The following is a 24,215-nucleotide window of genomic DNA, read 5'->3' on the forward strand; positions in this document are numbered from 1 at the left end:
CGATTTGAGTACTCTCGTGTGGTATAAATTAAAAAAATAAAAAATAAAACATTTATAAATTTAATGTTTATATTTACAAAAAAGAAAAAAGAAAAAAAGAGAGTTCATGGAAATATAAAAGGTTTGATTCTAGTGTTTATATATTGTTTTATTTTAATTAAAATATTTTGTATGTTGGGTCATATTTGTTAAACTCACATAGAGGAGGGTTAAAATATTAATTAAAATACAAGAATTGCTTTTCTATCTAGAATATTTCCAATGTCTACGTCAGCCAAAAGAGAAAGACAAAAGTGCTCACGTTATTGCACAGACAAGGCATTTAAGCTGCTCCAATACCTACCCAGCAAGTAGCATTTTCTAATGTACAATTATTGTCCTTCAATGTTCGTAATCTCAATTAATATCTTCTCCGGTGTCGTATATGGTCCGCAGCAACTTAAGTCAGGCATTTGCACTTGGACACGTGGCGCGCCATTGTACTCGGCAGCCCCACAACAATATGCCTTTAGACAACTGGGCTTTGGTGATTTAACCCATTTAACTGCCTTCTCACTGAAATGTCTTAGAAGTTCCTTACGGGATAGACTTCTCTTCCAAAATGTTGGACACGAATGCACGAGATCACCATTGTCCGCTGGGCATGACACCACCAGATTTCCTTCCCCACATAATGGAACTTCCTCGTCAATCACCACGGTATGAGCCCCAGCATCAGCAATCTCCTGCAACTTCATTGCAAACTCAAGGGCCTTCAGCACTTCAGCCATTTTGGGCCGTCGATCTCTTTCCTCATACAAACATTTATACGCAATCTTTGCATACACCTTCAAGCACGCCGGCGCAATTAGACCAATCACACGGCTATCAATGATCTGATCAAGTGTACGATCTCTAAAACACTGCTGCGCCCACAGGGTCAAACTCTGTTTCTCATCATCCAGACCCATATCCACCGCAGGTCTAGCACACAACACCTCAAACAACACCACCCCAAACCCAAACACATCGGATTTCACCGTTAGTTTAGAGGTCCAGAAATACTGCGGGTCCAAATACCCGAACGTGCCCTTCACATCCGTGGTGACGTGGCTCTTTGACAGGCTTTTAGGGCCCAGTTTAGACAGCCCAAAGTCCGAAACCTTGGCAACCCAATCCTCGTCCAGCAGAATGTTGCTGGTATTGACGTCTCGGTGTATGATCGGGTGCTCCGCACCTTCATGAAGGTATAATAGTCCCCGAGCGGCTCCAATACAAATCTCCAGCCTCTGCTTCCATGACAACGGAGGATTATCCGTGTTGTAAAGATGATCGCGAAGCGTTCCGTGGGCCATGAAGTCATACACAATGATCATGTGGCGATCGTCGTTGCAGTACCCGATCAAAGGGACCAGGTGGCGGTGCCGGAGCTTTGATAGCAGTTCGATCTCCGTTCGAAACTCGTGGAACCCTTGTCTCGAGGTTGGGTCGAAGAGCTTGATGGCTACCGGGGTGGGTTTACCACCGATGTAACCTTTGAACACGAAACCGCAGCCGCCTCTTCCAACGACAAGTTTCCTGTCAAGGTTGTTTGTGGCAGTAAAAATCTCTTCCAGACTGAAGCGACGGCACAATCCTTCAAGATCAGCTACTGATGTTTGGTTCTTCTGGGACTCTGCTCTCTTCCTCTGCCAGAAAATTGTTATGCCCAAGAGAAAAAAAACGATTACGACACACAGGGACGCCCCGAAAATGACAAGGAACGGGAGTAATTTTGTGTGTTTTGAGTGCTTGTCGTGTTTTGGGTCGGATTGTGATGGAGCGGTACTGCTGTTTTCGATAAGGAACCGAGATTTTCGACCGGAAAGTGGCACACCTTTATTTCCAATACAACTGTAATCGAGGCTGGTGGGCATCGAGACGATCTCAATCCCATTTATAAACGCATAGGCACCATTAACGGAAGCGTTTGTAGAGGGAATGAAGGTTATGTTCATTACTCGCTGACCCTCTTCTACGTTTACGCAGAAATTTTGGACAAAAACCTCTGCTTCCACAGAATGAGCAGAAAGGGAAGCATTAAAGTTGCTAAGGAGAGTGAAAGGTCCAGCAGTAACAGTGAAATACGCTTTAAACCTGTCAAAACCTTGGTATTTGGCTGGGTTGAAGAAGAAACGTATGAATTTTCGGCCCGGACTAACACGAAACGAGTAGGTGAATTGAGAAAGAAAGATCCGAGCCGTAGTGTAAGGGACACGATTGACGGATTTGGATTGGGAAGTGGAATTTGAGACTGCTGAAGTTTCATAATTAGGTTGTGAGGAAACGAATTTTGAGCCAATATCTCCGGTCCATTCCTTGCCATCAGGGTCAGTTGAGATAGCAGAGGAACCGCAGCTAAGCACGACATTATCGATGCAGGAATGAGGAGAGGAGGGCTTAGCCTTACCAGTTACGCTTGTTAGACAATTTAGGAAAACGAAAACTGAGAAGAAGTAGACGTATGATTTGCATGAGCTTTGCATGGTGAAAAGAGTAGAATGAGTAGAATGTAGGTACGTAGTGAAATTGAATGAGAGGGTTTGAGCAAAGCTGCGAGAAGTATAAAAACATATGGGGAATCCGAGTAGTCGACGCGTAAGTAGTGGGGGATGGGAGACTAAGAAAGGGGTCCCATGGAGGACCACTGGAAGCCTCCAATTTATTTCACATGGTTACTAACATAGCTTTGAGAATTGGAGAGTAGGGACTCTTGGTGGCTTCGGCTTTAGCTTCACTGAAACCCAAGGGGCAGGAGACTCGCGGTCTGGTCAATACACTAGTGAAAGGACAACCGAACGAGAGTCAAAAGAAGTTAATTTACAAAATAGTCTGGCCCAAGGTGGAAAACTGACCACGTGGGACAATTTTTATTTTTTAATTTCTCTTTTTGAAAGACCATAAGAGTCAAATCTTCCCTCATCACCAAATAAAGAAACTAACAATTAAAAAAAAAATATTTTGGTTGTTGCTTGGCTTTGCTTTTGGTTTTTTTTTTTTTTTACATGTCTACGAGGGAAGGAGAATGAACATTCGAACTAGTGATTTTCGCTTCATAAGGCGTAGTCCACAGTCGATTGAACTCTATCTCCCTTGGAGACACTTTGTTTTTGTTTTTAAGAGAACTAATATGGCATCTTAAATCTAAAATTTTTATTTAAAAAATTATCTATTAGGTAACAATTTTAGTTCTTTTAATATAAAAAAGTTTCTTTTTTCTCTCTTTCTTCTAACATTTATTTGAAATAATATTTAAATGCGTCCCTTTTTTTCTTTTTCTTTTTTCTTATTATTTGATTTTAAAGAATCTTTAGAAAAAAAGGGATAAGCAAAAAGATTATATAATTTATCTGAATAGATAAGTAAAAAATAGTTTAATTTCCTAAATTGACTATAGAAACAAGGAAAGGTCCTGTAGGTCTTTTTACGCGTAGTGACGTTTATCGAATATGACAATTTTGAATCAAAAGAACTCAACCTCTCGTTTTCTGGTTGGAAAACTTTTTAATTGAATTAAGAAGCGAGGTGGTGACAGAATAGAACGGGAGAACAATAATGGATTATGAATATATGATCAAATATTTAAACGTGATTCAATTCACTGATACAGACATTTATCGCAATAATATTACCCAAAAAGTATGCAAACTTCATCTTAAAAATAAGTAATCTTTGCCTTCATTAATGATTTTAAGAAGAATTACACGTGTAAGCCTCAACATTTTGATGAAGCTATAAATCATGTGAAATGTTAGAGGTCGATAAGTTTATAATATTTTACTCATATTTTTTTACAATCAACCATTAGATTTGTGGGGTCTACCATTGACTTATGTGGGATAAACATAAGTCAATAATGTAAAGTGAGAACCGCGTATGAGTACCGCATATGAATATCAATTGAGAACCCCGTATGAGTATCTCTAGCACATTGTAAATTAAAGCGGCAATTTGATAATTAAGTTCTGTTCCACATTTAAGCTCATAAATTTTAATCATACGAGTGATTTCAGCAGCTTAATTAAACAACTTTTCAGTTCTTTGTTACAATTGCAAGAGACACAAAAAATATTGATAATATAAATCATTTTAGTGGAAAAATGATGAATGATAACGACTTCTTTTGATGCCACGAATAATGCTAATTGCAAACGATGTGTGAAACAATAAATATAATAACCATATAGACAATCAATTGAAACAAGAACTTACAGTCCATTCCACCCACCTCGCGTGTTATACTTACAACATAATCTCATATTTTTAGTTTGGCTCATGGCCCTTAAATAAATACTTATTTATTTTCTAAAAGCTCATAATATTATTTTGAAAAGTCGTATTTGCTTTGAGCTTCACATATAGGCTTTGTTTGGTAATGGGGATTGGGTTGGTCCAAACACTGTTTATTAGGGCTGGGTATCGGTTGGTTAAGACCGGTTAATGGACTTATCGGTCGGTTAACCGATAAGCTATCGGTTAACCAAATCTTAACCGATTACCGACCGATAAGAAGTCTTAACCGAAAATTATCGGTCAAATCGGTAATCGGTTAATCGGTCGGTTAAACCGGTTTAGGCTTTTGTGGGCTTTTTTATTGGACTTTTTTACTAATTACTAATTAGGCCAAAAATTAATTTGAGAATTGCTAGGTTGAGTTTTGTGGGCTTTTTATTAGGCTTTTTTTTTTTTTTAGTTTATATTAATATAATAAACTCTTTCTCTTACTGGGAGCATCATCTGAGATTACTCCATGAGCAGAAATGCAAAATCGGTTCTACTGTTCTAGCTTTTGGAAGCCCATTTCGTTCCAATGAACAAAATATGTCAACCAAAAAATCAAGCTTTATCTAATTCAAAATGGCAAAATTGAAATTCTTCATTGGAAGGAAATTCGACGTCATTTTGGTTTTAACTTTTAATAATAAATATAAAATTTTAAAAAATTAAAAATTAAAATAACTTATCGGTCATATCGGTCATATCGGTTAACCGATAAAAAAATTTTAACCGACCGATAAGCTTATCGGTATAAAATTTTTAACCGATTACCGACCGATAACTATCGGTTACGGTTAATATCGGTTCGGTTAAAGTCGGTAATCGGTAATCGGTTAATCTGTCCACCCCTACTGTTTATCATCATTTTTCAAAAAAATCAACATCAAAACATTCTAACTTTTTCACTTTTAATATCAAATCATTCACTTTTTATTATTATTCAAATAAAAAAATCACTACAAACAAAACTTTTTCACTTTTCCATACTACTTTTTTATTTTTTTTATACCAAACATTCTTACTTTTTTTCACATCAATCTACATCAACTACAGTATTTAGGTCATTCCATTTGCCAAACACCCTATAGTGTTTGTCAACTCATGTCTGCGTGTGGCTTTTGGTCTCTATTGGATCTTTTGTAGTCTCGTCTTCTTTTGCTTGGAGCTGATTGCTTGCCTTGTTACTGTCTTCTTTCTTCTTTTTTAAATACCATAATTCATCCAATAAAGGAATATATTTTATCCATATCAGTACTCAGCAAGATTCTGCTTTTACAATAGGCCCATGTTTGTCCTAACAAAAGCAAATTTCAATTCTTCATATATAAGATTTACCGTATTGCTTTTGGGTAATGTTCAGTTGTCGTGTGCAGTGAGTCAGACTGAAAACTTGGAAAGCTCAGTCCCAGTAGCATTATTGGTGAGTGTCAAGGCTCAAGAGTTGACGTATGACTACTTTAAATTAACACGCCCCCAACATCAGCATCAATATATGGTCTGTCTGATTTGATCACCGTGGAATAGAAAATTAAGCCACTGGTTACGTCATACGCGGAACTAGGACTCATACCCTCCTCAATCGGTGTCTGCGCTGATCAAGCTTTACTTACCATAAAGGACGAATATATTGAAGCCTAGCTTAGACCTGTAGAACGCCACTACTTGGCCCACTAACCTTTGGAAAAACATAAAATAAAATATAATATAATATCATAATTTTTAGAGAAATAATAAAACTCATTATTTCAATAAATTTTAATCATTTTCATTTAATGAACGAATGAATTCACCATTAAATTTATAAAAAAAATATAGTTAAAAAATAGTTGTGTATAACATGCCTCTAATTTTAAGATTAATAGAGTACGTGAAGAAACTTAAACCTCTTAATCTATGATATCATTTGGACCCAGATTTGGAGACCTCAATCCTTTATTTACTGACAAAGTTTATTATTTAGTGTAAGTTAATAATGTGCTATAATCATACATTATCAAGCGGATGTTTTTATTTAAAAACTCTCTGAAAAATTATAGTTTATCCCTTTAAAATTGACAGTGTTTTTCAATTCGAATAGCAAAGTTTCAATTTTTGCAATTCACCCCCACAAAATTTCAATTTTTTTCAATTCGACCAATATTATTTCAAAAAATTTTAGGGAATTTGGGGAACCACGAGAGTATAGTTTTTGGAATATGTTTTAGTATTAAAAAAAATAAAAATAGGAGAGAAGTTGGACAAGGTTTGTCACCCTATCATTTCTCTAATAGAAATGTGTTTAGTTGAGAAAAGCTTATTTTTTATTATTATTATTATTAAAGTGGTCAAGTGGCCCAAGTGGACATATCATGGATTTTTTAAGGCAAAATATTTTAGGCGGGAAATTTTTTGGGGGGTCTTGAACAGTAATTTTGCAATGGCCATTCCATGTAGATTTTTTTTTTCAAAGGGAATTATGGGGAATTTTTTTTTGAAGGGGGGGGGGGGGGAGGCGTTGCCAAGGACCCCCACCCCATAAGGTGGGTCCGCCTCGGGTGAGATTGTCCTTGAAAGATGATTGTCAAAAAGGTTACTGCAGCACCTAGTACGATCAAAATATACCAACGGACATGAAAAATTATGGGTGAAAAGATGGTTACGGTGCTAACCGCCTATATGGTTAACCGCATTTGCTAATCGCTAACAATTTTTGAATGAAAAATAAATAAAATTAAAAAAAAAAAGACATCATTTTTATGGCAATACCTTACTACATATGATATCATTTATAAAGTTTATTTATAAGGAGATTAGCGGTTAGCACTACGAAAAATGTTATTATGACTCACCTACTTGTTAATATCTATCAAAATGCTAGGCCATCTCGATCTCTCCCGCCAAACAGGACAGTTTGCCGATGCCTTGTCCAAAGCAACATGGTTTTTTTTTTTCTCGTGATCATGCATAACATCGGCTTTGTTTGGTAAAGTCTTTTTTTTTTTCCTTTGTTATTGTTTATACACAATTTCTTTAAAAAATCAACATCAAAATATTTATGTATTTTTTGTACTTTTTATATAACTTCATTCACTTTTTATTACTATTTAAATAAAAAAATCATTATAAAACAAATTTTTTTTATTTTTTCCTACAATTTTTTTTTTATTTTTTATACCTTTTATTTGTTTTATATTTTTTACATTAACTACAATGGCTAAAGAAAATGTTTTGCCAAACAAAGCCATGGATTGGTAGATCAAGTGGGAATGCTACACCCCCTAATTTGTGGTAAAACTAACAATGAGAATTCATCCAAAAATAAATAATAATACAAAAATAAGGACCTTTAGTATTCTCATCCGGCTCGTTATTATGGAGAAATTTCAATTTTGAATGATAAAATGCACACTTTTTACTTCTCCCTATCCCCAAATAATAAAAAAAGATAATAAAAAAAAAATCAAATTTTCTCTCTCTTCCCAATTTTTTGATAATTTGTCTTTTCCTCTTCTTTCTTTTTGTTTCTTTCTCATTCTTGCACACTTTCCGGCTTTATTGAAGGAGACAGGTACCTGCACTTGAGGTACCTTATCCCTTTTGGAAATTGAGATAGTTATTTAATAAGCGGACCAAAAAGATGTTTAACTTAAAAAACCCAGGCCAAAACCACTACATTTTATTATTTTAGTTGCGCCCCTCAAAATTGAATTCCTAGCTTGTTGTAAGTTTAACATTTTTTATATTTATAAAGCTATCACTTATTTGGGTTCATGTTGCATAGCAAATGATGATTCTCTCCCTTGCCCTCACAAGTTTTAATAAGCTATGCACATTATTGTTAATATTATTATTATTATTATTATTATTAACCGCATAAGATGAAGTAGCATTGTAATAGATTGCCCAACATGAACTGCACTCTCGGAAACGGATTTTCTCTATTTCATTTGAAATGGAAAATATTTATCTAGTATATTTATGAGGATAATATTATCTTTTTCTTTTGGGAGGTAAATTTTTTGGATAAATTTATCATCCTAAATGCACTAAATGAATACTCTCCATTTCATTTGAAATGGAGATGATCCTTTTTCCGCACTCTCAGCTCAAGCTAACCATGCTTTCTATAGTTTACCTCAAAGGGTTAAAAGAGGACCCAAAACATGATCAATTTATAATAGATTCTGAGTTCACAACCAGTTACAAATGCTTTGGGATAAGGTAACTTTTTATTTCACAAATCAAAACTACACAACACTATTATACACTGATGTTAATTAGAAATTTATATATACCCACACTGATGTTTGATGACTCCTAGGAGGCAGTACTTCAAAATCTCAAAGACGAGAAAGAAAAAAAAAAAAACAAGAACCCTATTAGCCAGTGGGTACTTGGCTTGGTTTAATTGGAACTTAATGAATCTAGGTAATAATTTACAGTGTGTTAATGGAAGCATTAATTAAGCTTGCCATCTTGAATTAGGATCATCTCCAATTCGAAAAATAAATTGGTATTTATATTTAAGAGGTACTTTTGTCTTTCAAAAAGTGAAAAGACAAAAATTCATTTCAAATACAACTAACTCATCCTAAATGCTCCCTAATTCATTTAGAGAATCCTTTCCCACCATCTTAGTGTTCATCAAAATCCATTAGATATAGGTGCACCTAGAACATATGATGTACATGAAACTTGGTGAGTTTTTTTTTTTTTTTTTTTTTGTGGTTAAACGATAGAAGTATTTTTGTTTTTGTATCTCATATAACTCTTATAATACCTAGCTGATTTCACATATATGATAGGATCTACGTATTTTTAACTTGTTCATGATGGGAGGATAAAAGGAATAATAATTGAAGAAAAGCAAATGAGAGCATATCCATTATTAGACCGAAAGATGATGCCAGAGGGACGCGAATAAACGGTGCAATAATTGGATAATGTGTGTCCTTACTCTTCACGAGACAGATGAGCAAAACAATGTGCAGCTATCTAGTTAGTACTTAGTTGCTCAATAATCCAAACACTTAGGCCCATTAATCCAAATACTAAAGTCCTTGTCTAGGTGTCCAAAACAACCACTCCACCCCTGACCTTATAGTCGTGTTGAAAGACTCGGCTTTGTCTTGTCTCTTCTAACTCGCTAGACATGTGCAGAAGATTCACAAGAACAACAACGAATTTAATTCTCTGAGTTGTCCATGCCTTCATCAATCAACAGGTTCAAATGTTTAACGTCATAAGAATCCTAAACATGAATAGGCTCTTCTAAGAGTTTTGGGCCTACATTATGGGTTGATTTAGGCTTCTCAAGTGGCAATATTTTTCTCAATGGTTAAAGGACAGATGACCCAAAACCACAAAAAGAAGAACTCTTGCCCTCACAGGCCCACCGAGGAAGATAGATTCAGCCCCAAGATAGGAAGTTGAATCATGCCTCCCATTTTATCTGTCAGCCTGACCTTTGGGCTTTTTGTGATTACATGTTTATATAGACTAGTGATAAACATAAGCCCATAGCCCATCCAAAGTCGAAGACCGTCTCAGAATAGCCCAAGAAACAAAAGAACAATGCAATATCATGTATCCCCATGTTATATGCTACTATTGGGCGCTTACAAATTCTTCATAAATTCTTCATAACTTTTCATAAACCCCATTCTTGAAACCCTTTTTTTTTTAAAAAAAAAAAAATTATTGCTTTTGAAATTTCATTAGCTAGGTCAGATTGGATGCCCCAATTTTTGCTGGAATTGTTAAAACTAGTGGCTCATATTCTCTCAGGCATATAAAGTAATATTAGAATACTCTCTTGAACCACATAAATATGTGTCTCAAATTTTTCTTGCTTTCTCTTTTCAATTTCATATTATTCATCATTATTGTGAACGGCAAGAATAGTATTGTGTTGATTGACCTAATAATCGGCGGGCGGGTTAGGGTTTACATTTTTGCCATGTTCTATAATGACAAAAAAAAAAAAAAAAAAAAAAATTATACTTTAATAGAAAAAGAAACTCTGAAATAGATGTTTACAAGCATATATAAAAGCATAGGATTATATAATTATGTAAAGATAGAGATGCAATACAAACATATGTTTAATCATCATACTTACAAAAAAAAAAAAACTTAAATAATGGCTCTAATGATATCATACTGCTTTATTGCATGTTTTTCTGCAGTAAACTGATCGAGGACCTACGTTTTCTATTGCAGTTTTGTTAAATCCATCTTTCTTCATTGCAGATTCTTTGATTTGAGTACTCTCGTGTGGTATAAATTAAAAGAATATAAAATAAAACATTTATAAATTTAATGTTTATATTTACAAAAAAGAAGAAGAAAGAAGAGAGTTCATGGAAATATAAATTAGAATTGTATTATAAAAAGTGTTTTAGGAAATTTGATTTAATTCACGAGCATATTCCAGTGTACCAAACAGTTGAATACATATTAAAGGTTTGATTCTAGTGTTTATATATTGTTTTATTTTAATTAAAATATTTTGTATGTTGGGTCATATTTGTTAAACTCACATGAAAGGAGGGTTAAAATATTAATTAAAATACAAAGGATTGCTTTTTCTATCTAAAATATTTCCAATGTCTACGTCAGCCAAAAGACAAAGACAAAAGTGCTCACATTATTGCGCAGACAGGGCATTTAAGCTGCTCCAGTACCTACCCAGCAAGTAGCATTTTCTAATGTACAATTATTGTCCTCCAATGTTCGTAATCTCAAATAATATCTTCTCCGGTGTCGTATATGGTCCGCAGCAACTTAAATCAGGCATTTGCACTTGGACACGTGGCGCGCCATTGTACTCGGCAGCCCCACAACAATATGCCTTTAGACAACTGGGCTTTGGTGATTTAACCCATTTAACTGCCTTCTCACTGAAATGTCTTAGAAGTTCCTTACGGGATAGACTTCTCTTCCAAAATGTTGGACACGAATGCACGAGATCACCATTGTCCGCTGGGCTTGACACCACCAGATTTCCTCCCCCACATAATGGAACTTCCTCGTCAATCACCACGCTATGAGCCCCAGCATCAGCAATCTCCTGCAACTTCATTGCAAACTCAAGGGCCTTCAGCACTTCAGCCATTTTGGGCCGTCGATCTCTATCCTCATACAAACATTTATACGCAATCTTTGCATACACCTTCAAGCACGCCGGCGCAATTAGACCAATCAGACGGCTATCAATGATCTGATCAAGTGTACGATCTTTAAAACACTGCTGCGCCCACAGGGTCAAACTCTGTCGCTCATCATCCAGACCCATATCCACCGCAGGTCTAGCGCACAACACCTCAAACAACACCACCCCAAACCCAAACACATCGGATTTCACTGTTAGTTTAGAGGTCCAGAAATACTCCGGGTCCAAATACCCGAACGTGCCCTTCACATCCGTGGTGACGTGGCTCTCTGACAGGCTTTTAGGGCCCAGTTTAGACAGCCCAAAGTCCGAAACCTTGGCAACCCAATCCTTGTCCAGCAGAATGTTGCTGGTATTGACGTCTCGGTGTATGATAGGGTGTTCCGCACCTTCATGAAGGTATAATAGTCCTCGAGCGGCTCCAATACAAATCTCCAGCCTCTGCTTCCACGACAACGGAGGATTATCCGTGTTGTAAAGATGATCGCGAAGCGTTCCGCGGGCCATGAGGTCATACACAATGATCATGTGGCGCTCGTCGTTGCAGTACCCGATCAAAGGGACCAGGTGGGGGTGCCGGAGCTTTGATAGCATTTCGATCTCCGTTCGAAACTCGTGGAACCCTTGTCTCGAGGTTGGCCCGAAGATCTTGATGGCTACCGGGGTGAGTTCACCACCGATGTAACCTTTGAACACGTAACCACAGCCGCCTCTTCCAACGATAAGATTCCTGTCAAAGTTCTTTGTGGCCGTACGAATCTCTTCCAGACTGAAGCGACGGCACAATCCTTCAAGATCATCTACTGATGTTTGGTTCTTCTGGGACTCTGCTCTCTTCCTCTGCCAGAAAATTGCTATGCCCAAGAGAAAAAAAACGATTACGACACACAGGGACGCCCCGAAAATGACAAGGAACGGGAGTAATTTTGTGTGTTTTGAGTGCTTGTCGTGTTTTGGGTCGGATTGTGATGGAGCGGTACTGCTGTTTTCGATAAGGAACCGAGATTTTCGACCGGAAAGTGGTACACCTTTATCTCCAATACAACTGTAATCGAGGCTGGTGGGCATCGAGACGATCTCAATCCCATTTATAAACGCATACGCACCATTAACGGAAGTGTTTGTAGAGGGAATGAAGGTTATGTTCAGTACTCTCTGACCCTCTTCTACGTTTACGCAGAAATTTTTGACAAAAAACTCTGCTTCCACAGAATGAGCAGTAAGGGAAGCATTAAAGTTGCTAAGGAGAGTGAAAGGTCCAGCAGTAACAGTGAAATACGCTTTAAACCTGTCAAAACCTTGGTATTTGGCTGGGTTGAAGAAGAAACGTATGAATTTTCGGCCCGGACTAACACGAAACGAGTAGGTGAATTGAGAAAGAAAGATCCGAGCCGTAGTGTAAGGGACACGATTGACGGATTTGGATTGGGAAGTGGAATTTGAGACTGCTGAGGTTTCATAATTAGGTTGTGAGGAAATGAATTTTGAGCCAATATCTCCGGTCCATTCCTTGCCATCAGGGTCAGTTGAGATAGCAGAGGAACCGCAGCTAAGCACGACATTATCGATGCCGGAATGAGGAGAGGAGGGCTTAGCCTTACCGGTTACGCTTGTTAGACAATTCAGGAAAACGAAAACTGAGAAGAAGTAGACGTATGATTTGCATGAGCTTTGCATGGTGAAATGAGTAGAATGTAGGTAGTAGTGAAATTGAATGAGAGGGTTTGAGCAAAGCTGCGAGAAGTATAAAAACATATGGGGAATCCGAGTAGTCGACGCGTAAGTAGTGGGGGATGGGAGACTAAGAAAGGGGTCCCATGGAGGACCACTGGAAGCCTCCAATTTATTTCACATGGTTACTAACATAGCTTTGAGAATTGGAGAGTAGGGTCTCTTGGTGGCTTCGGCTTTAGCTTCACTGAAACCCAAGGTGGAAAACTGACCACGTGGGACAATTTTTATTTTTTAATTTCTCTTTTTGAAAGACCGTAAGAGTCAAATCTTCCCTCATTACCAAATAAAGAAACTAACAATTAAAAATATATATTTTGGTTGTTGCTTGGCTTTGCTTTTGCTTTTGTTTTTGTTTTTGTTTTTTTTTTTTTTGACATTACTTTGTTTTTGTTTTTAATAGAACTAATATGGCATCTTAAATCTAAAATTTTTATTTAAAAAATTATCTATTTGGTAACAATTTTAGTTCTTTTAATGTAAAAAAGTTTCTTTTTTCTCTCTTTCTTCTAACATTTCTTTGAAATAATATTTAAATGCCTCTCTCTTTTTTTTCTTTTTCTTTTTTTCTTATTATTTGATTTTAAAGAATATTTAAAAAAAAGGATAAAAAAAAATGATTATATAATTTATTTGAATAGATAAGTAAAAAATAGTTTAATTTCCTAAATTGACTATAGAAACAAGGAAAGGTCCTGTAGGTCTTTTTACGCGTAGTGACGTTTATCGAATATGACAATTTTGAATCAAAAGAAATCAACCTTTCGTTTTCTGGTTGGAAAACTTTTTAATTGAATTAAGCACGCGAGGTGGTGACAGAATAGAACGGGCGAACAATAATGGATTATGAATATATGATCAAATATTTAAAAGTGATTCAATTCACTGATATAGACATTTATCGCAATAATATTACCCAAAAAGTCTGCAAACTTCTTTTTAAAAATAAGTAATCCTTGCCTTCATTAATGATTTTAAGAAGAATTACATGTGTAGGCCTCAACATTTTGATCAAGCTATAAATTAAGAAAAATGTTAGTGGTCAATAAATTTTTCATATTTTACCCATATTTTCTTACAATCAACCATTGAATTTATGGGGTCTACCATTAACTTATGTGAGATATACATAAGTCAATAGTGTAAAGTGAGAACTGCATATAAATATCAATTGAGAACCCCGTATGAGTATCTCTAGCACGTTGTAAATTAAAGCGGCAATTTGATAATTAAGTTCTATTCCACATTTAAGCTTATAAATTTTAATCATATAAACGAGTGATTTCAGCAGCTTAATTAAACAACTTTTCAGTTCTTCATTACAATTACAAGAGTCACAAAAAATATTGATAATATAAATCATTTTAGTGAAAAAATGATGAATGATAATAACTTCTTTTGATGCTGCGAATAATGTCAATTGTAAATTATGTGCGAAACAATAAATATAATAACCATATAGACAATCAATTGAAACAAGAACTCGCAATCCATTCCACCCACCTCACGTGTTATACTTACAGCATAATCTCATATTTTTAGTTTGGCTCATGGCCCTTAAATAAATACTTATTTATTTTCTAAAAGCTTATAATATTATTTTGAAAAGTCGTATTTGGTTTTTGAGCTTCACATATAGTGTTTGTCAACTCATGTCTGCGTGTGGCTTTTGGTCTCTATTGGATCTTTTGTAGTCTCGTCTTCTTCTGCTTGGAGCTGATTGCTTGCTTTGTTACTGTCTTCTTTCTTCTTTTTTAAATACCATAATTCATCCAATAAAGGAATATATTTTATCCATATCAGTACTCTGCAAGATTCTGCTTTTACAATGGGCCCATGTTTGTCCTAACAAACGCAAATTTCAATTCTTCATATATAAGATTTACCGTATTGCTTTTGGGTAATGTTTAGTTGTCGTGTGCAGTGAGTCAGACTGAAAACTTGGAAAGCTCAGTCCCAGTAGCCTTATTGGTGAGTGTCAAGACTCAAGAATTGACGTATGAGTCCTTTAAATTAACACGTCCCCAACATCAACATCAATATATGGTCTGTCTGATTTGATCACCGTGGAATAGAAAATTAAGCCACTGGTTACGTCATACGCGGAACTAGGACTCATACCCTCCTCAATCGGTGTCTGCGCTGATCAAGCTTTACTTACCATAAAGGACGAATATATTGAAGCCTAGCTTAGACCTGTAGAACGCCACTACTTGGCCCACTACCCTTTGGAAAAACATAAAATAAAATATAATATAATATCATAATTTTTAGAGAAATAATAAAATTCATTATTTCAATAAATTTTAATCATTTTCATTTAATAAACGAATGAATTCACCATTAAATTTATAAAAAAATATAGTTAAAAAATAGTTGTGTATAACATACCTTTAATTTTAAGATTAATAGAGTACGTGAAGAAACTTAAACCTCTTAATCTATGATATCATTAGGACCCAGATTTGGAGACCTCAATCCTTTATTTACTGACAAAGTTTATTATTTAGTGTAAGTTAATAATTTGCTATAATCATACATTATCAAGCGGCTGTTATTATTTAAAAACTCTCTTTCTTCCACGCAGCCTTGACACCAGATTCACTGCCCAAAACTAAAAACATCTTTTAATAAATTTTCGTTAAATGGATATTTTGACAAATCTATCATTAACTTATATTATTTTTCCACATTACACCAAGGAATTAGACTACCAGATTTGGCTAGATATGAGCTCATCAGTCATCCCAATGTGCACGTAAAAAACTATAGCCTATAGTAGCATGAGTTATGGCGTATAAGAGGTTACAGGTAATAGTTATTATCTATAATTGCAACTGTAACCACCTTAATTAGGTGGTTATCAAATTTTAGTAATAGCAACCACAGCGCCTTAAGTGGTTAGGGGTTTTGAAGTAATCATGAGTTGGCAATTATTGAAATCCAAGACTATATTGTATAATCGCTTTTTAAGTATAGGCTTTTTAGGCCTATTTTGGCATTTTTAGCCTACCTTGAGTATCTTTTTAGCGCCTATTTTAAACATTTTGGACTATTTATTACCTATTATAAATGGTATTAAAAATCAAAACAACCTCAGTTTGGTATATTATTATTATTTTTATATATTTTCTATACATAATATATTATATATAAGGGCAAGTAGTTAATGATTATTAAATGTCCGCACCTACTCTCAAAACTGTTAACCACTAAATGATTTTTTTCCAACCGTATACAAAAACAGTTATTAATGGTTAGTGGTAATTAGTAGTTAGTGGTTATAGGCGGCTAATAACCGTCCGCTTGTACACTCCTAGCTTGAGTTGTCGGATGCTCGTAGAAAAATAGTTTGATTTTTTTCTCAATTAAAACGCAGATGCCTTTATATACATACGATAAGAAAATCTATATGCCTCTATTTGTTTTTTCTCAATTCTCCGAAACAGTGCATGGTTCTGATCGATGCTAAGGAAAATGCTTGATTAATTACATCATGGCTCGACCTGAAGTGTGCTTGGGCTCATTGAAAACTTAGCTTTTGATAGAATAACAAAAAATTTCTTTGAGAATATTTTTTTTATGAAATCCGAAACCATATCGATATATAATGTTCATAAGTACTCCTTGGAGAATGACATTGGATCAGCCAATACCTGCCACGTAAATCCACATTACTGGTTTCACTTTATCTCTTACTTCATATTCTTGAATGATTGTCCTTACAATGGCCCTCTCTCAACCCAAACAAGACGATACCACGTGGTCATGTGTACCTTCCGTTTCACTATTCCACATGGCATCTCAGAAAAAATCGAGGCCCATGATTCAATCTTTGTTGGCGGTTAATTAATTAAGCAACCTTAAAGTTCAAAACCACTAACATATATAGTTATATATGGTGACCTTGCATGTGCAACAGAATTTTGTATCATGTAACATGTCCTTTATAGATGTATGGAGTCAAAAGATAATCTTTTGGTATTGAAGTGTCTGAACAAGTGAGCTTCATATTAATCCTCCTATATTTATGTCTAAATTATTAGTAATTCAAACAACAATTCTGAAGATTAGAATTCATATTCACATTTTCGCATTTCTCAGATCAAAAGTCAACACCAATAGTGAACTATTCAAATGGGCTTAGATTTATAATTTGATAGTTGTCAAAGAAAGTCCAGCATGACAGCTAGGTGGGCCGTAGAGCAATAAGCCTACAATTAGTTATAAATGATAGTGAGATAAATGTCCAAATTTGAAATTTCCCTCTTTTTGGATTAAAGTTTGGACTGTACGTTCATCTGTTTTTGAGAATTATGATTGCTAGGTATTGAGATTTTTTTTTCTTTTTTAGTTTTATATGGGTTTGCTTTCTAAATCATATAACGATTAAGGATAGTTTCTACATCAAAGGGAAAAGTGGTTATATCATATATGGGTAATAAATTAGGCAGGTTGACAGAATTTTCTTACTGGAAACCTAGAGCTTAAGCAAGAATGCTCTCCTCTGGCTTCTGAATGTAATATGGAAATTCTTTCTCTAGAGCCCTTTACATTCAAATACAAGAGGCAAGTTTAAACTTATACTTCATGAAACTATTCATAGCAGACGACCGATCCCCTATCATTATATTAAATGTACTATGCATATGAAAGTTACTAAAATTAAGTTTTAAACTAGAGATTTTTAATTAACCAGAAAATAGGGTTGTAATTATCATTTCTAACTTTGATGTTGGAAAAACCATGAACCAATCAATTAATCAGAACTCTTACATTTAGGCAGTGCTTGATTCAACATAAAAAGATTTCTAATCCTAAAATATTTTAGTAAAAATGCTACTAATTAATTGTACATTGTCTGGTCTAAACTAAAATATGATCTGAAACAAATTTTTTATGCTAGTTTAAATTGAAAGCATTATCTACTGTTATATATACCCAAAACAACCTAAAATTGGAACGACCACATTCGATCGTCGGCGATTGGCGGAACCAACACCACCCAACTCATCAAATTGACGAACCAGCGATTACATACACCCACACCCTCACCACATCATGTCCATTGCTGCCGATTCACTAGGGAACATTTTCCTTTGATTTGTATTCTATAATAGAAAAGTGTAGAATTAATGTATTTGTGAAAAACATTTTCTGTCATCAAGACATAGCCTTGGATATAGGTGCAATAACCTTCTCGATCTTTTAAGCAGTTATCAACCACACTAACTACAAAAAATTTGGTCATTAGTGATCATATTTTTAGTGGCAACTAAAAAGTCGTTGCTAAAAATCATTTATCAACGACGACTTTTAAGTTTCGTTAAAATTTGTAGCTACATTATTGATCATGATTCATGAATAAGTTGCATTTCTGCTGATCATCCTTAATTAAATGTTTTCTTGGTTTACAAAATTTAACATATTTAGTAAACAAAATTTATTTTATTTTAAATAAAAAAGATAAAATCAATTTTAATATATATATATATATATATATTAAAAAAAAAAAAAAACAGCCTAAATTGGCTTCATTAATTCTAATTAAGCCTGGAACAAATTCTGTTGCTCATTGGGAAAGATGAAGCAAAATTCTGGTATAACACCAGTATACAGGGAATATTTTACAACGGCATACACATAATTAACATATCGAACTCTCACTAATTAAATAGTTTCTTACAGTAATCCAACATTTTCCGGAAAAACAAAAGTGATAGACAAACAAACGACAGCTTTAATCACACTCATACCTTTTTTTTATTTATTTATTTCACTTTTCCCAACCCAATAAGCCTTTTGAAAACGTTTTGGAAAAACAAAAAAGAAACCCTAATTAAGCTTTAGAGTTGGGTAGTGGTGGTATCAGAATTAAGACTTGGGTAGGTCAACCCAATACTCGTCGCGGTAAACCCGGTCCCAACGCCCGATTCGGACACGTGTCTACTTTGAACGTTATCGTACCGATTAGAATGATCACCTGTAGTTCCGGCGAGACGGAATGATAACATCTGATCTGGATAGGTGTAGTCAACACCGGGATTGATTTTCTCCTTCGCGGCGTCCGCATCCTCCTGCAGCTCCAGTGCAAAGCCGAGCTTTTCCACCACATCATTCATCGTGGGCCGTTGATTCCCCTCATCACGCACACAACTCTCCGCCACCTCCACGAATAACTTAAAACACTCGGGAGCAATCTTTCCCTTAAGATACGGATCAATTATTTCAATTATGGTCCCCTTCTCCATGCATTTACGGGCCCAGTTGGCCAAATTGCATTGCTCCGGAGCAAGTTTTTGATCCAACGGCTTTCGTGCACATAACACTTCGAACAGCACCACACCAATTGAGTACACGTCGGATTTTTCCGTCAGTTGCCGGCGCCTTGCGTATTCCGGATCCAAATAACCCAACGTGCCCTTCACCATGGTACTGACCGCGGTTTTATCCAGACCCCTTTTGGACAACCCGAAGTCCGAAACCTTGGCGACAAAATTCTGGTCCAACAGAATATTGGTGGTCTTGACGTCACGGTGGATAATAGGGTGCTTCACGCCCGTGTGAAGGAACTGCAACCCACTCGCGGCTCCGATGCAAATATCGAGCCTTTTTCTCCAAGGGAGCGGATCGTTGCGGGTTTCGTAGAGGTGGTCGCGGAGAGTCCCGTTGGGCATGTAGTCGTAGACGAGGATCATCTCGCCCCCCTCGTTGCAGTATCCGATGAGAGAGACGAGGTGGACGTGGCGAAGCTGAGAGAGCATGATGGTTTCTGTCTTGAACTCATTGGCGCCTTGCCGTGACTCCGGGTTCATGCGCTTGATCGCCACGGTCGTGTTGCCGTCGTCTATTTGACCCTTGTATACGTAGCCGAAGCCACCTTCGCCGATAATCAGATCTTGGTGGAAGTTGTTGGTCGCTTTTTTGATTTCGTGGAGAGAGAACTGCCGGCATAGTTGTCCGGGCAGGGACGAGGCTGTTGTCCTTGCCGCCTTTCCTCTGGGCCAACAGAAACAGTTGGTCGTCATGATCAGTTTGCAGAGAGAAGCATGCAACACAGTGGGTTGAGCACGACCAAGAAGCCCGCACCACTTCCAAATTGGGTGGACTCGTTGGCAACAGCGATGTGATGGGGTTTAGAAGTAGCGGTTCAGATATTACAGGGAAGGGCACAGGAAAAAAATAATAATAATAAAGACTGGAACAAGCTGAAGAAGAAAAAAGAAAAGAAAAAGAAAATAAGAGATTGAGGTAGAGATATATCATATCATATATGGGTATCTGAGCCTTCACAGATTCCTCGAGGGAGAGGTCCCTTGACCCAACAAATTTAAAATAAAAAAATAGAGAGCAGGGAGAGCTCCCAATAATTAACAGCATAGGTATTTAGAAAAGAAAAAAAAAAAAAAAAAGCATAGTTATTCGGAAATGCTTTTGGTTTTGTTTGATGAGTAGAATAGTAGTCTCGTTCACTTTTTTGGCAAAAGCGGCACATCACAACCTAAGATGTCCACCATATATATGTACGAAATATTTGCCTCTTTTAGAGCGTTTCCAATTTGAACTTATGTTTCTTATCATAAAACGGCATCTTTAAATATTTTTAGGAAAAAATGCAACATCAATTTAGGTGATTTACTTGATTTATAATACAATTAATTTACGACTTAGCACATTCTGATTGTGTATCACGTCAACAAAATGAAAGGTTAGAGTATAACTTATTGGTAGTTCTAATATAGATGCAAAGGAACATCGTTGCAAACTGAAAGAGTATATACTAGAAGGATTAACCAAAGCGTGCATAAGTTGAGTAGTCGATCCTCTTGAGTAAAGTATAGAATAAGTGATCAACCATGGCCCGAATTGGTTGAGATGTTGGCCCCTATGAGTAAAGTAACAACTGAGACTGTGGGCCCTTTGTTGTAGGACATCGACAGGGTCATATGTCCTTCATGGTATAACATGTATGTTAGTGTCAATAGGTATTGACGGGTTAACAATGGCCTCATGACTAGCCTACCAAGGAAGGACTTGCACAAGTATGGTACAAGGGTTAGAGAGATTCACCCGTGAGCTTGCTCCAACGCCCAAGTCAGTGATTTATGCTGAAGAGGAAGAGAGTGGAGAGTTTGTAAATTATATCGCATACTTTTCACTGTGCCCTACTTCCTCTTTTATACTCCGCATGAGATTCTTCTATGAGTCGTGGTTGCTGACGAGACACTCCTGTCTCCCTTGGTTGGACCAAAAGGGTTCGACTATGCGAATTTCTTTTTCTTGTGTTGGTGACCGGGGCTTGGCGCCACCCGCTTGCATTTTCATTGGGCTTTCTTGGGTCTTTGAATGACTACTTCGGCCCTCCAATGTTCGTTTCCCATCATAAGGTACCAACAGGGTTCATTGACAAAGATCTTATGGCCTCCTTGGCATTTTGGCCCAAACTTGCTGTGGACCATTTCATTCAAATGGGCTTGCACTATGTGGGCTGACAGGAAGAAAAAAAAAATCCCTCTACAATATTTGTAGAATTGATGATTTCACTATTACAAATAATATAAAAAGATAAAATTACCTTTCAAAACTCGTAAATAGATTTTTGTGTGAACATGTTATTCTACGCAATTACTCTTAACTGAAAATTTAAATTTCAGTGCAAGAGTAGTAATTCTTGTATGGGTAAATGACCTCAAATGTGTGAATTGACACGGGAAGGAAAGAGGAGTCTTTTTAGCATCATTTCAAATATGATGTGATTTTTTTATTAGTAATTTTAAAAGTTACATTATATTTAAAAAAAATTTTAAAAAAACTTTTAGTATTACTAAATTTTTAAAAATGATTAAAATAAATATAGACGTAATAATGATATAAAACAGGTGAATAACATGGGAAATATAAAACTAGAATAACTTCTGGAGGCGACCAAGACCATAATAATTCACCATTGTCGTCTTCGATGCGTTCATACTCTCATGTTAATCACGCAAGTTGGTAGACGAGGACCGAGACACGTCGTGATGGCATCTTAATTTTCTTCTGTCCTGTCAACACTTTTTCTTTGTCGATCACTGTTTTTTCCCTTCTAATCTTGATAATGTTCTGCTTTTTCACTTCCCCCTTTATTCCCTTTTCATTTTTCTACATCTTGCTTTTGTTTCGGCCAATCACTCAGGCTCAGAATAGGGGCCACAACCTTTCTGATATTCGACCAGAAATAGCAACCTGGACTACGTGATTAATGCTCTAGACAAATTTCAATGTTTTTGATATGAAATCGATTGTTTTTTTTTTGGGTAAGTTTGGTGAACCTTCTTATCATATTCACATTGTAATCAAGGGTACAGCGAGACAAATTCAAAGTTCTTAATTGACTCGTTAACCACAATTATAATGATAACTATGTTAATTTTTGTTAGTTCTACGCCCAGGGGTTTTAGTACTTTGGCTCATCTAATATGCAGACACATGATATTCAATCTACATATTAGCATTATTTAACCAAAAAACAGACATTTCAATTAAATTAAGCGGGCTCTCATCCACAGCATTAATAGTTTGAGAATAAGGCACTAGAGAGTGTTTGGTTTGTTTAGGAGTGGTTTGCTCCCTCTCTAGATCAAGTGAATTATTCTCGCTTTTGCAATCACTCTTTTAAAGTTAAAAAAATTAATTAATTTTGTATATCAAATTTTAAAAAGTTTGTAATGTCACCATTTTATTTTGATTTTCTGATAAATCTTAATGGAGGCCTTAAAAAAAAAAATCCCAAAATAGCAATTTTTTTATAAAAAAATTATTTAATTGAACTAATTTTGTAATTTCTAAATTTTACATAGATATAAAAGTCATTTCACAATTTAACTCCAAACGATAATGGGAGGGGTGATATTTTTATATATTAAACCGATAGTTTTTGAACTTTATATTGTTCTCTATGGTTCAAAAAAAATTCAAACGAGTACTAATGAAAAATAAATTTTTTTTAAATAACTGACTAAGAATCTTGTATACTTTAGGAAAATAATAAAATATTCATTTTAGCTTTTTAAAAAATAATATTTATTTTTTGATTTTTTTAAAATAAAATAAAATAGGTCTTTTTAACAACTCAACTTGTTAAATATTATATTGTTAGCCATCGTGGAAAAAGGCCTTTCAACTGCTCCCACCCCCTTTTGCAAAAGCATACTAACAGCTTTTCGACGTTGGTGGAGTCTATGAAGACTTGGATAACTCTTATCACTTCATGATTCCAAGAAAGTTCAATAATTTGGTGTACGTTATCCCTAAAAGATAAAATAATTAGGAAATAGTATAATTGGCTAAGAATCGCCCCTTCTAATTGATCAGAGAAAAATGGTTTGATTTTTCGTTGAGATATATATATATATATATATATTTCAAATTTCGTTAAATTTTGTAATTTTTATTTCATTTTTTATAATAAAAAAGTATGAGTTTATTAAAAAATTTGACAAGATTTAATGAAAAATGTTAATAGATAAGAGATATTGCAAAAATTTAAAAGTTAAATACCCTAAACTAAAAATTTTTAAACTTTTACAAAATAATTTTAAAACGGATGAAAGTTAGGTAAAAATTTTGTGGAATTTTCCATAATAATTATAATCATCAAAGGTATTGCTAGAAGACAAAAGCGATAGTAATCCTGATAGGACTCTATTATTAAAAGGGTTCACGTGAAACATGATATGTACGAAAAATAAAAATTATTAAAAAGGGTGAATGATACATATGTACGAGACATAAAAATAAAAACAATTATGACTCGAAAGTATTTCCATGGGACAGGTAGGACCATATATAAAGACTAAGAGAACAAATGAACACAGGCTTTAGAAAAAAAACAAAAGCAATGCTTTTGGGAAAGTCATTTGATCAACTTTCTCAAAGTTGATGTTAGTTAGAAATATTTTAAGCAGTAAATGGCAGCTGTTCAGCAATTGCAAATCATGGAAGTTTCTCAAAAACATAAACAAATGAGAAAACAAACAATGTGGAAAAAATTTCC

At 35.4% G+C, this 24,215-nt stretch overlaps 3 protein-coding genes across 3 annotated transcripts; all 3 read right to left on the minus strand.

Moving 5' to 3' along the window:
* Positions 1 to 318: 318 nt before the first annotated feature.
* LOC132180516 (receptor-like protein kinase FERONIA) lies at positions 319 to 2,529 on the minus strand. The gene has a single exon (XM_059593380.1). The coding sequence runs from the start codon at positions 2,502 to 2,504 to the stop codon at positions 372 to 374; it is 2,133 nt and encodes a 710-aa protein (XP_059449363.1). The 5' UTR covers positions 2,505 to 2,529; the 3' UTR covers positions 319 to 371.
* Positions 2,530 to 10,886: 8,357 nt separating this feature from the next.
* On the minus strand, positions 10,887 to 13,233 carry LOC132181497 (receptor-like protein kinase FERONIA). The gene has a single exon (XM_059594746.1). It carries the CDS (start codon positions 13,202 to 13,204, stop codon positions 10,994 to 10,996), a length of 2,211 nt encoding a protein of 736 aa, XP_059450729.1. The 5' UTR covers positions 13,205 to 13,233; the 3' UTR covers positions 10,887 to 10,993.
* A 5,532-nt stretch (positions 13,234 to 18,765) lies between these two features.
* Positions 18,766 to 20,495, minus strand: LOC132180730 (receptor-like protein kinase FERONIA). Its single transcript, XM_059593641.1, has one exon. It carries the CDS (start codon positions 20,206 to 20,208, stop codon positions 19,027 to 19,029), a length of 1,182 nt encoding a protein of 393 aa, XP_059449624.1. The 5' UTR covers positions 20,209 to 20,495; the 3' UTR covers positions 18,766 to 19,026.
* Between the last annotated feature and the right edge of the window lie 3,720 nt (positions 20,496 to 24,215).

The sequence above is a fragment of the Corylus avellana genome, chromosome ca5 (assembly GCF_901000735.1).
Source record: "Corylus avellana chromosome ca5, CavTom2PMs-1.0".
Taxonomy (NCBI): domain Eukaryota; kingdom Viridiplantae; phylum Streptophyta; class Magnoliopsida; order Fagales; family Betulaceae; genus Corylus; species Corylus avellana.